This window comes from Pipistrellus kuhlii, unplaced genomic scaffold, assembly GCF_014108245.1.
Source record: "Pipistrellus kuhlii isolate mPipKuh1 unplaced genomic scaffold, mPipKuh1.p scaffold_m20_p_18, whole genome shotgun sequence".
NCBI classification, from domain to species: domain Eukaryota; kingdom Metazoa; phylum Chordata; class Mammalia; order Chiroptera; family Vespertilionidae; genus Pipistrellus; species Pipistrellus kuhlii.
Window position 1 is genome coordinate 4,557,536 of NW_023425493.1, and position 12,028 is coordinate 4,569,563.

General features: G+C 45.6%; 1 protein-coding gene across 1 annotated transcript in view; it reads left to right on the forward strand.

Annotated features, from left to right (window-relative positions):
• The first annotated feature begins 805 nt into the window (after positions 1-805).
• Positions 806-12,028, forward strand: part of LOC118721574 (sodium/potassium-transporting ATPase subunit alpha-4) — a 38,193-nt gene continuing 26,970 nt past the window's right edge. Inside the window, exons 1-7 of the mRNA XM_045583410.1 lie at positions 806-958; positions 1,135-1,194; positions 2,771-2,974; positions 3,561-3,674; positions 5,961-6,095; positions 6,374-6,491; positions 10,257-10,525. Of these exons, the coding sequence (XP_045439366.1) occupies positions 806-958; positions 1,135-1,194; positions 2,771-2,974; positions 3,561-3,674; positions 5,961-6,095; positions 6,374-6,491; positions 10,257-10,525 (1,053 nt within the window). The remainder of the gene's footprint in view (positions 959-1,134; positions 1,195-2,770; positions 2,975-3,560; positions 3,675-5,960; positions 6,096-6,373; positions 6,492-10,256; positions 10,526-12,028) is intronic.

A 12,028-nucleotide genomic window follows, 5' to 3' on the forward strand; every position in this document is an offset into this window, starting at 1 on the left:
GGGCCTGGACTAGGGGCTCCCAGCATGCCCTGAAGCCCAGCTGGCCCCTCACTCCCACTGCATTTCCCACCTGCTCAGGTCCCTGTGGCACCTTCATCACTTAGGCACTAGCTACCATCCACCTGTTCTTCTCCCAGGCCCTTACCTTCATCTCGTCCCCTCCATCTCCTCACCCTTTTACCTCTAGGTAACTCTCCTGGGCCCCAGCCTCTTCTCACCCCTCCCCCCCCTGTTCCTACACTTCCTGCTCCCATCTCTGCCTGCTTCACCCTTCACTCCCCTCACCCTCTTTCTCTAGTCTCCTCTCTGGCCTTGACCTTCCTCTCTTAGTCTTCTCCTTAGTCCTCTCCTCACTCCCATTTCCTTTCTTTCTTTCTTTCTTTCTTTCTTTCTTTCTTTTTTTATAATATATTTTATTGATTTTTTTACAGAGAGGAAGAGAGAGGGATAGAGTTAGAAACATCAGTGAGAGAGAAACATCAATCAGCCGCCTCCTGCACACCCCCTACTGGGGATGTGCCCGCAACCAAGGTACATGCCCTTGACCAGAATCAAACCCAGGACCTTCAGTCCGCAGGCTGACGCTCTATCCACTGAGCCAAACCAGTTTCGGCTCCCCTTTCCTTTCATATCTTCACTGCCTGGCTTCTCCATTCTGCTTTCTCTTTGCTCCCTTCTCCACCCCCTCACACCATCATTCCTGTCACTCTCACCCCTCACCCCCTCCTCCCTTTCTGCTCCCCTACTGCCTGTCTCTGCTTCCTTCCCACCAGGCGAACTGGGTCAGCTGAATCCAGAAACAACTATGGCACTTGAGGGGGGAAAGGAACCAGTGGCTCCTCTTGAGCAGAATCCCAGCCCAACAGCTAACGTGGAGCCAAACAAGGGCCAAAAAAAGGTGTCAAAGAAGAAGCAAAAGAAGATAGATCTAGAGGAACTGAAGAAGGAACTGGTCCTGGTGAGAAAACCCAGAATGGATGCGGACCAAATGGCTTCTGAAAATTTTCTCAACCCTCCGCCTTTTAACATCTCCCCGCGGCCCCAGCCATCCCTCTTCCCCCAAGGGCTTCCCCCCTCCCCCGGAAGTGCCCTAGAGTCACCACCTCTCCCTCAGTGACTCTGCTGTCTTCCCAGAACGATCACAAGTTAACCTTGGAACAGCTGAGCGCCAAGTACTCCGTGGACCTGACAAAGGTGGGTGAAGGCACTCCCCCGGGGAGGCAGCCAGGACAAAACCTAAAACCAATGCTCTTACCCTTAACCTGCACGCAGACAGGCTTCACAGGCCACACATGTGGCAAAGGATGATAATGGTAATAGCCCCCCTCCAAGAGCTTAGCATCGAATAAAGGGATAAAAGCATGATTTAGAGCAGCACTTCTCACACCTTTGTCTCTAAGACCCTTTTACACTGGATTATCAAAGAACCCAGAGAGCTTTGCTTCTGCGGGCCATATCATCTATAACTATCATGTTAGAAATTAAAGTGGAGAAATTTAAAACTATTTTCTAATTCATTTTTTAATTGAGAGTAGGCCCATCATATGTATATTAGAATGAGTAATCATTTTAAGACAAATAACTGTCTTTCTAAATAAAAGTGTAGTGGCATTTTACATTTTTGCAAGCCCCTTTGATGTCTAGCTTTTTAACAGAAGATAGCTAAGTTCTCTTATATTTTCAGTATTCAATCTGTTGCAATATCATATAGCCTTTGGGACATTCTACTGTACACTCAAGAGAATAAGACTGTGCTGAAACCGGTTTGGATAGAGCATCGGCCTGCGGACTGAAGGGTCCCAGGTTCAATTCCGGTCAAGGGCATGTACATTGGTTGTGGGCACATCCCCAGTAGGGGGTGTGCAAGAGGCAGCTGGTGGGAATGCAGACTGGTGCAGCCACTGTGGAGAACAGTATGAAGTTTCCTCAAAAAACTAAAAAATGGAACTCCCCTTTCTGCTCCCCTATCCTTTCTGACTGGTGTTTGACCCAATAATCCCACTTCTAGGAATATATCCCAAGAAACCAGAAACACCAGTCAGAAAGGATATATACACCCCTAAATTCCTAGCGGCACAATTTACCATGGCTAAGATTTGGAAATAGCTTAAGTGCCCATCAGCAAAAGAGTGGATTAAAAAGCTGCGGTACATATACAGAATGGAGTACTATGCTGCTGTAAAAAAAAAAAAAAAAAAGAAGGAATTCTTACCATTTGCAACAGCATGGATGGACCTGGAGAGCATTATGCTAAGTGAAATAAGCCAATCAGAGAAAGATAAATATCACATGATCTCACTCATTTATGGAATATAATGAACAACATAAACTGATGAACAAAAACAGATCCAGAGACAGAGACAGAGAAGCATTGATCAGACTGTCAAACTTCAGAGGGAAGGTAGGGGAGGGTGGAGGTAAGGGGGAGAGATCAACCAAAGGCCTAGTATGCGTGCATATAAGCCTAACCAATGGACTCAGACATCGGGGTGAGGGCATTAGTAGCAGGGGGAATGGGGATTTTTCATGAAACCTGTCTGCGTGCAGGTTAAGGGTTAGTAGAGAGAAAAAAAGTTTGTGAATCAAAATCCCACTTATCTAGGAAGAACTTATAGTCTGACCTTCAGAGAAACTTGTTGGTCTCTAGACCCATGCTGGGGCTGTAATGGCAGATCGGAGTTATGAAGCGATACTCCCCTTTGCTATAGCCGTTTTTCTTTTCTTTATTTTTTTGTGATTTTCTACCCATTGTTATTTCTTTTCCATGTAGGGCCTTAGCTCCAAAGAAGCAACGGAAATCCTGGCTCGAGATGGACCCAATACCCTTACCCCACCCCCCACCACTCCAGAATGGGTCAAATTCTGTAAACAAATGTTTGGTGGCTTCTCCATCCTCCTGTGGATTGGTGCCATTCTCTGCTTCTTGGCCTATGGCATCCAGTTATACTTTCATGAGCAAGCTACCAAAGATAACGTGAGTCTCTTCAACTGCTACTGCCCAGCCCTATCTCTGCTGATCTCCGACGCACTTCTGCTCAGCAGCCCAGCACTCCCGAAGCCCTCTGGCCCAAATCCCTGGTGCTCCCGGGGCTTTCTAAAGGAGCCCTCCATGCCTTCTGGCTCCCCTGGTCTTTTCTCTAGTAAAGCTACTGTTTCAGCTTCCTGAGCTACATGGTCCCCTCGAGAAACTTGCTCTCTCTTGAATGATCTTCCCAACTGATCATCATAGCCCTCTGCAGTTCCTCTCTCTTTCCCAGAACTTCAATCTCTTCCTCTCTTTCCTCCCATCTCCCTCCCTCTCTGCCCACCCCCCAACCCCATAAATATAGGATAGAATGTGGGCCTTCATGGACCTGGGGTTTTGCTGGCCCCTTACCAGGGTTCCCTCACCAGGAAGCCATGGGAGCCAGCCCTGTCTCAGACTCTTTTCGGCCCCTGTACTCTCCAGCTGAGCCCTATGGGTCCTAGCACTTAGAGAGATGACTCTGCTCCTTGCAGTTTTCTGAGGGTGAAGGGGACGAGAAGGGTCTACTAATAAGCTCTCTCCTTCCCACCCCCAGCTGTACCTGGGCATTGTGTTAGCCCTCGTGGTCTTCATCACTGGCTGCTTCTCCTACTTCCAGGAGGCCAAGAGTTCCAGAATCATGGAGTCTTTTAAGAACTTGGTGCCTCAGGTACGACTGGTGTGCGAGGATCGAGGGAAAGGAGGTATAGAATGTGGCCAGATGCACAGTTATTAAGTCCCGGGAGGATTATGTCCTACAATGAGTGAGGCTAGTGATGAGAGTGATGCTTACTTTGATCTTCCTCTATCTGGCCTTCAAAGTAGCCTGAGAGTGGGGTGGGGGTGGGGCATTGGTAAGATATGTACACATACAATACCTTAATTAAAAAAAATAATAAAAAGAAATATCATAAAAAAATTTTCTTCCATGATTTCAGCTATAATGTAATAATGTTAATGAAAACATAATGAGACAAATAAATAAATGCCGTGGCTAGTGTGGGAAAAAACAGACAAAAGCAAAGTAGCCTGAGGAAGGCACAAAGTAGCCTGAGGAAGCGGTCTGTTCTAGATGTATGATTTGGCTCTAATGAGCATACTATGAAGCCCCAAATAAGAAAATGCTATTTAATAAAAGCGGGGAGGGCAAAGAAAGATGGGGAGGCTAGATTCTTCAAATGTCAGTGACCTTAGAGACAAAAATACAGTTGTGGAAATGGTCTAGGTTAAAGGAGAGTAGAGAGACATGATAACTAGATGGGATGCCTGGCTCTAGGCTGGCACCTGTGCTGAGGAGAAAGGATGCTGTAGAAGATAAATCGGGTCCATGGACAAAACTGAAAGGCAAATAAATTAAAATATTGTGCCAGCGTGAAACCCACTGAGGTTGATAACTGTGTCGTGGTTATTTGATATCCTAACACTTGGGAAATGAACACTGAAAATGTAGAATAAAAGGTCATGATGTGTGCAACTTGCCCTTAAATAGTTCAGCAGGAAAAGGATTCACATACACCCATATGTAGAACAAAGAACAAGTGACAAAGCAATGAGATAAGATGTTAACAGGTGAATCTGGGTAAAGGTTATACTGGCATCTTTGGTATAATTTTTATTCTTACAATTTTTCTAAAGGCTTAGATTATTTTCAGATAAAACATGTTTTGTTAAGTACTTTGAAGTATCTGACAATAGAAAGAGGTTCCTCGGCATAGGACTGGGAAGTTGGAAAGGAACAGGCTCCCAAATTTCCCAGCAGCATAACGCCATTCTCTCTCTCTCTGGCATGAGCATAATGTAATTCCTTCCTTCTGTAAGAATTCTGGGGAAATGTTTCGGTGGAAGGAGCTAGGAGTTGGGAAACTATCAGTTAGCTTTTGCTACCTAACAAACCACTCCAAGACTCAGTGGCTCAAAACAACAAACATTATTTCTCACAGTTCTATGGCTTGGCTGTTCTGATCTGAGTTGAATTTGCTGATACTGGACGGTCTAAGAAGGCCTTATTCACGTGTCTGAGCTCTCAGCTGTGATTACCGAGGCCAGTTAGGGCTGTTCTTTTTATGATCTCTCTTCCTCCAGGAGGCTAGCTTGGGCTTGCTCAGTATGGCAGCAGAGTGATTCCCAGTGATGTCAGGGCAAGCCCCAGTGTGCAAGCACTTTTAAGCCTACCCTTGCCAATGTCCAATGGGCCAAAGCAAACTATAGCTAAGCTCAAGTGTAGGTTTGTAGAGATAGACCCCATCTCTTAGTGGGAGAAGCATCAAAGTCTCCTTGCAAGGAGCCCTGCAAACAGCAATGGGTAAGAATTTGCAATCTACCAAGAGCCCTTCAGGAATTATATTCTTGTACACCTGAAAATTAGATTCTACTAATCAATGTTACCCCAATACAATTATTTTTTTTCTTTGTAAAAAAAATTTTTTTAAATATATATTTTATTGATTTTTTTACAGAGAGGAAGGGAGAGAGATAGAGCCAGAAACATCCATGAGAGAGAAACATCGATCAGCTGCCTCCTGCACACGCCGCAATGGGTATGTGCCACCAACCAAGGTGCATGCCCTTGACTGGAATCGAACCTGGGATCCACTGAGCCAAACCGGTCAGGGCTGTAAAAAAAAAAAGTTTATTGATTAATTTGAGAAAGAGACGCACACAGAGAGAAAGGGGATATACATTGATTTGTTGCTCCCCTTGTTTATTTGTTCATTGGTTGGCTCTTGTATGGGCCACAACCCTAGCACATCGGGACAGCATTCTAACCAACTGAGCTACCTGGTCAGGGCCCAATATCACACCAATACATTTAGTAATAGACATTTAAAAGTGATGTGATGAGTGACAGTATGAGAAAGGGGAGCCAGAAGGAAGGAGACCAGGAGCAGAAGGCTATAGGCCAGGGGCAGCACTGCAGAAGCAGAAAGCTTTCCTACCTTGTACTATCTTCCCACAGCAAGCTCTGGTAATTCGAGATGGAGAGAAGATGCAGATCAATGTAGAAAATGTGGTGGTGGGAGACCTGGTAGAAGTGAAGGGCGGAGACCGAGTCCCCGCGGACATCCGGCTCATCTCCGCACAGGGATGTAAGGTGAGGGGATGTGGGAAGCTGGGGGAGGGAGAGCCACGCATGGCCTTGAGGCACTGCTGCAACCTGGGCTCAGGGAGAGAAAGTACAGTCTTATTATCCAGAACCTTTAGAAGTTACAAAGTGCAGACTTGGGGTCAGAGACAAGAAGGTGCTGATGCGTAAATCTGTGTTTCTCTCTGCACATCAATAATGATGAGTTGGTGGCAGAGATAGCTGTGTCATCTTTATAAATAAATCTTTTTTCCTCGTGCTCACCTTGTGACTCCTTCCCATCTCAGGTGGACAACTCATCCTTGACGGGAGAGTCAAATCCCCAATCCCGCTCCCCTGAGTTCACCCACGAGAACCCTCTGGAGACCAGAAACATGTGCTTCTTCTCCACCAACTGTGTGGAAGGTGAATATCTCATGATACATACCCTACATGCAAAAGCAGAGATTGAAAGGATTCAGGAAGTCTCTCTCTTCTAAAGGTAGCAGGGCAAATAACAGCTGGCAAGTAGTCTAGGCTCTCCATTATTCATGAGCTGGGTGACCTTTGGTAAAAGGTCAAAGCCATCACATTCACGTTGTATGTGACAATACTAAACGTCAATACCCTGTAGATGTTTATGTGGATTAAAGGAATAATAGATAAAATGCTTAGTACGAGGCCTCACACATTGTTAGTGGCCTATTATTATTCTGGGCAGTGAATGGACTATGCCCTATGAACCGGAAATAGCACAGAAGGGAGGAAAATAATCCAGCCCTGCTCAGTCATTCTCCTGCTGAGGTAAACCCTATCTTCTTACTATCCCGAAAGAGGATATGGGCATTGGAAATTTGAGTTCCCAGAGGTGCCATTCACACTTCAGCTCCTCGCATCTCTGGCCAAAGTGGTAACAATGGACTCAATCGCATGATGACAACTTCATCTTTTCCCCTTAAGGAGATCTGCATGACTCTCTGGACACACTTTAAAGTCATCATTCATACTTAATCAGTGTTTGGGTATCTAAGAAATAGCTGTTTCATAAATTGAATGCTTAGTATGTGTCAAGTGCTACAGATAGCTCTGATTCTCAGAACACTAATAGACATCATCCCTATTTTACGCATGAAAGACTAAGGTTTAAAGAAAGTAAATGCAGTACTCAAGAGCACAACTCAACAGAAAAGAGAGGGTCAAGGATTCTAAAGCAAGTTTGTTCCCACAGATCATGGTCTTTCCACAGACCCTCCTTGGGAACAAAACTTGCTAATGACCTACCTGGTAATAAAATTAGTTTATTTGGAATTACCTCATAAGATAAAGTAACATTAAGACAAAAAAAAAATCCAGCCAGAAAGTAAAATATAGATCAAAATAAATTTTTTTAAAAATTTGATTGAACACAAAGATGCAAGTGAGCAAGCTTTCCCCACAAACTTTAGGAAGAAATTTCGTCAAATTTCTCCTTCCAAAGTAAATTTCTCATCAGCAAAGAATATGCATCAGATGAGAGGGAAAGTGGGTGGTGGCTTTCCACCTGAGAAACAAGCACCTGGCTAGAATGGAGGAGCTTTAGAAGGAGACAGAGGGGTCCAAGAGGTGGCCAGGAGGGTGGAGCTAGGTTGAAGGAGCTCTTCACTGTTCAATTGAGGGGTGTCTGTGCAATCTGCTCACTAGTAGCATAACCTTAACCTTGATGCCAGAACTTTGTCTCTCTGCTTTCACCTCTGTGGACTCTGACAGGGCTGCCTGTACAGATATCTCTCTGGGTTCTCACACCTCTTCGTGGGGGGCCGAAGCTCTATCTCTGGCATTATATAGAAGACTATTATGGGATATAGGAAGCTTGGCCTTGTTTATCTTCCCCATGGTTGCTATCAACCCACCCTGTGTCTAGACACGTTGAGATTAGTTATGAAACCCCTTCTCGCCAACCATGGGGAAACCATAGCACAAGGAATGAAAATGAAGAACTAAACTCTGAACTAGCTATAGATATAGGTGAAATAGATATAGGTGACACCATACTCTATTCCCCCCAACAACATAAACCCGTTGACCACTTCTCAATTATTTTAGTGTCTTCCTTTCACAAAGCTCAATGAACGCCTTTGGTAACCAGTCTGAAACTCATGTGGAGAGTACCTCAGACTAGGAACTTTCCAGAACTTCCACCTAACACTGACCTGACCCGTCTGCTGTCAGAACAGGACCCTGTTCTGAGATTCATCCAGCTGATGGTATCTTTGGAAATACATGTTAGATGTTGTGGGAGCTGCCGGATTAGAGCTGCCCCTACTACTTACACGCGTGCCTTTATGTCTGCCCTGCTGGAGACCCCGAATTCATCTAAATGAAGAAAAGAGTTAAACTAATATTTGAGTGCTTATTACGTACTCAACCTCTTCTAGGCTCCTTTAAAGACATTTATTTCTGCCCTAACTGGTTTGGCTCATCGGATAGAGCGTTGGCCTTCGGACTAAAGGGTCCTGGGTTCGATTCCAGTCAAGGGCATGTATCTTGGTTGTGGGCACATTCCCAGTGGGGGATGTGCAGGAGGCAGCTGATTGATGTTTCTCTCTCATCAATGTTTCTAACTCTCTATCCTTCTCCCTTCCTGTTTTTAAAAAACAATAAAAGTATATATATTTTTAAAAACACATTTATTTCTCATAGCTTCCATCCCACTTTAAAGACTGCATCTCACAGCATTGAAGTAACTCGCCCTAGGGCACACAGAACATTAGAAAGTTGAACTTTCAGCCCTGAGTCTTACTGAGTCTAAAACAAATACTATTTCTATAATATGTTGCTTTTCTGAGCATTTCTGGCTGTGACTTTAATGGTAGGAATTCAGCCATAGTGGTAAAGCAGGAAGCATTGTTTTGAGTCAAGAGTCTTTGCAGGCCCCTCCCCTGAAGCCATGCAGGCAGGTGGTCTGCAGCAAATGTGTGTGAAGGCACACACGACATCCCAGCTCCCCTTCTGATTCCGGCAGTGCTGGCGGAGGGAAGAGCACAGAAGCCTAGCTGTGATGGCCTATCCTAACCAGCAGGGGGCAGACTGGCTCCAGCCAGCAAAGCAGGGAGGGGGCTCATGTCAGAGCAGGGTTCCTCACCTCAACGCTATTGACATTTCTGCAGAATGATTCACTGCGTGGGGAGAGGAGGCCTGTCCTGGGATAGCAGGATGGTTAGCACCGTCTTTGCCCTCTACTCATGAGATGCCAGTAGCAACACCCTCCCACCCAGTTGTGACATTGTCTCTAGACATTGTCTTCTAAGGGACAAATGGACCCCAATTGAAAACCAATGGGTTAGAGGATAAGAAAATACTGGAACAAAGATAGCACTCTAGCCCTAACCAGTTTGGCTCAGCAGATAGAGCATCGGCCTGCGCACGCAAGGGTCCCAGGTTCGATTGCGGTCAAGGGCATGTACCTTGGTTGCAAGTGCATCCCCAGTAGGGTGTGTGCAAGAGGCAGCTGATGGATGTTTCTCTCTCATCGATGTTTCTAATTCTTTCTCCTTCTCCCTTCCTCTCTGTAAAAAAAAAAATCAATAAAATATATATTTTTTAAAAGATAGGACTCTAGCAGATAAGTAACCTCTATTTCTGGGGACCTGGAAACTTCAGTTACCGAGGGCACAATAAGAAACATACAGACACTAGAAGACATTTAAATTAACTGTAATGTAGACCTACTTGACAGTGAAGACAATCAGGTGGCATAAAGTTGGGTATCTTTGGAGAATTGAAATCTCTTCAGATTTTTTTTTTTTAGATTAGAAGACCCTTATTTGTAGGAGCTAAATATGAGGAGGCTATCCAAAACGGGTTTGGCTCAGTGGGAGAGCGTCGGTCTACGGACTGAAAGGTCCCAGGTTCGATTCCCGTCAGAGGCATGTACGTTGGTTGCGGGCACATCCCTGGTAGGGGGTGTGCAGGAGGCAGCTGGTCGATGTTTCTCTCTCATCAACGTTTCTAGCTCTCTAGCTCTCTCCCTTCCTCTCTGTAAAAAATCAATAAAATATATATATATTAAATAAATAAATAAATATGAGGAGACTAGAACATGATGACCTCTCGGAGGTCCTTGAGTTTCCAGTTTGTGTTTGACCACTGACAGCTTCTGTATTAACCAAATCCACTATCCTTCCCAGTTGAGACTCCCCCCTTTCTCCACAGGGACAGCCCGGGGTATCGTGGTTTCTACGGGAGACAACACAATGATGGGCCGCATCGCCACACTGGCCTCAAGCCTGAAAGTCGGCAAGACCCCCATTGCTATAGAGATTGAGCACTTCATCCACATGATCACCTCCCTGGCCGTCTTCCTCGGCGTCGTTTTCTTCATGCTCTCCATTATCTTGGGCTATGGCTGGCTGGAGGCCGTCATCTTCCTCATCGGCATCATCGTGGCCAATGTCCCTGAGGGGCTGCTGGCCACTGTCACGGTGAGTGGCCAGGGCAGAGGGTGGCCTCAGGGCAGACAAGCCACTAGTGTCTCTGCCACTGACCAATCTCTCAAGCCCAGCACGCCCCTGACATATATACAGATGTCAAAGCATTTAGCTTCCATATTACTTTCACTCGCCCCCCGCCATGTTTCCTGGTGCCTTCTTTCCTTCTCAGTGAGAAAGGACGTGAGTTGCATTGCAGAAAAACCATGAGATTATACATCTCGGGGAGTGAATTCCAGTCCTAGCTGGTGAACCTGTCCAAACACTCTCTTCCAGGCCTCCATGTATTGCTCTGTTTATAAAGGGAGATTAGTTTAGAATCATGGAATCGTGTTGGAATGGACTCCAAAGCCCATCAAAATCCAACTTTCCGGTCAGGGCTGACTGTCTTACACAAAGTCTGTGGGAGATGATGAGTGTTTCTAGTCCCACCCCCCTTTTTCAGTCTCTGTTCATCTCATCGTTGGGCTGCTCTCATTTGATTGCATCATGTTGAACAGAAATATAATTCTGTGTTTGGTCTCAGTTTTCCCAGCTGCAGAAATACAAAATAAGTCAATTCTCTCCTACAAACCACCCTTTCGATTGTTGACAGTAACCATTTTGTTTCCTCAAAGTCTCCAGGTAGGAAGTGAAATAATAATCCTGTTTCCCTTAGCTGTATGACATGGTCTTTGGGCCCCTTGTCTTGCTGACCCCTTGTTTAGGGTATGCTTTAGCTTAACTAAAATAAAAATGAGTGTACTACTAGGGGTTGTGGTTGGACTAGCACAAAAATATTGGGAGCAGTGATATTATGTAAATAAAACGTAATCCCATAATTAGAATTATGTACTTGCCTAACCACATCCTAAGAATTCATTAGCTTTTAAAACAACCTTGTCATGCACCTGGCTTTTATTGAATATACTAGAGGTCCAGTGCACAAAATTCATGCACAGGGGGTGAGGGTGTCCCTCAGTCCAGCCTGCACCCTCTCCAATCTGGGATCCCTCTCACAATCCAGGACTACTGGCTCCCAACTGCTCGCCTGCTTGCCTTCCTGATTGCCCCTAACCGCTTCTGCCTGCCAACCTGATCACCCTCTAACCACTCCCCTGCCAGCCTGATTGGTGCCTAACTGCTCCCCTGCCAGCCTATTTGCCCCTAACTGCCGTCCCCTGCAGCCCTGGTCACCCCTAACTGCCCTCCCCTGCAGGCTTAATCGCCCCCAACTGCCCTCCCTTGCAGGCCTGGTCCCTCCCAACTGCCCTCCCCTGCTGGCCATCTTGTGGCAGCCATCTTGTGTCCACATGGGGGCAGCCATCTTTGACCACTTGGGGGCATCCATCTTGTGTGTTGGAGTACTGGTCAATTTGCATATTACTTTTTTATTAGATAGGATGATATATGATCAACATAATTTAAGGTCAACAAAAATTTCTTTATTTAGCCCTGGCCATGTTGCTCAGTGTCAACCCATGCCCCAAAGGGTCTCGGGTTCGATTCCTGATCAAA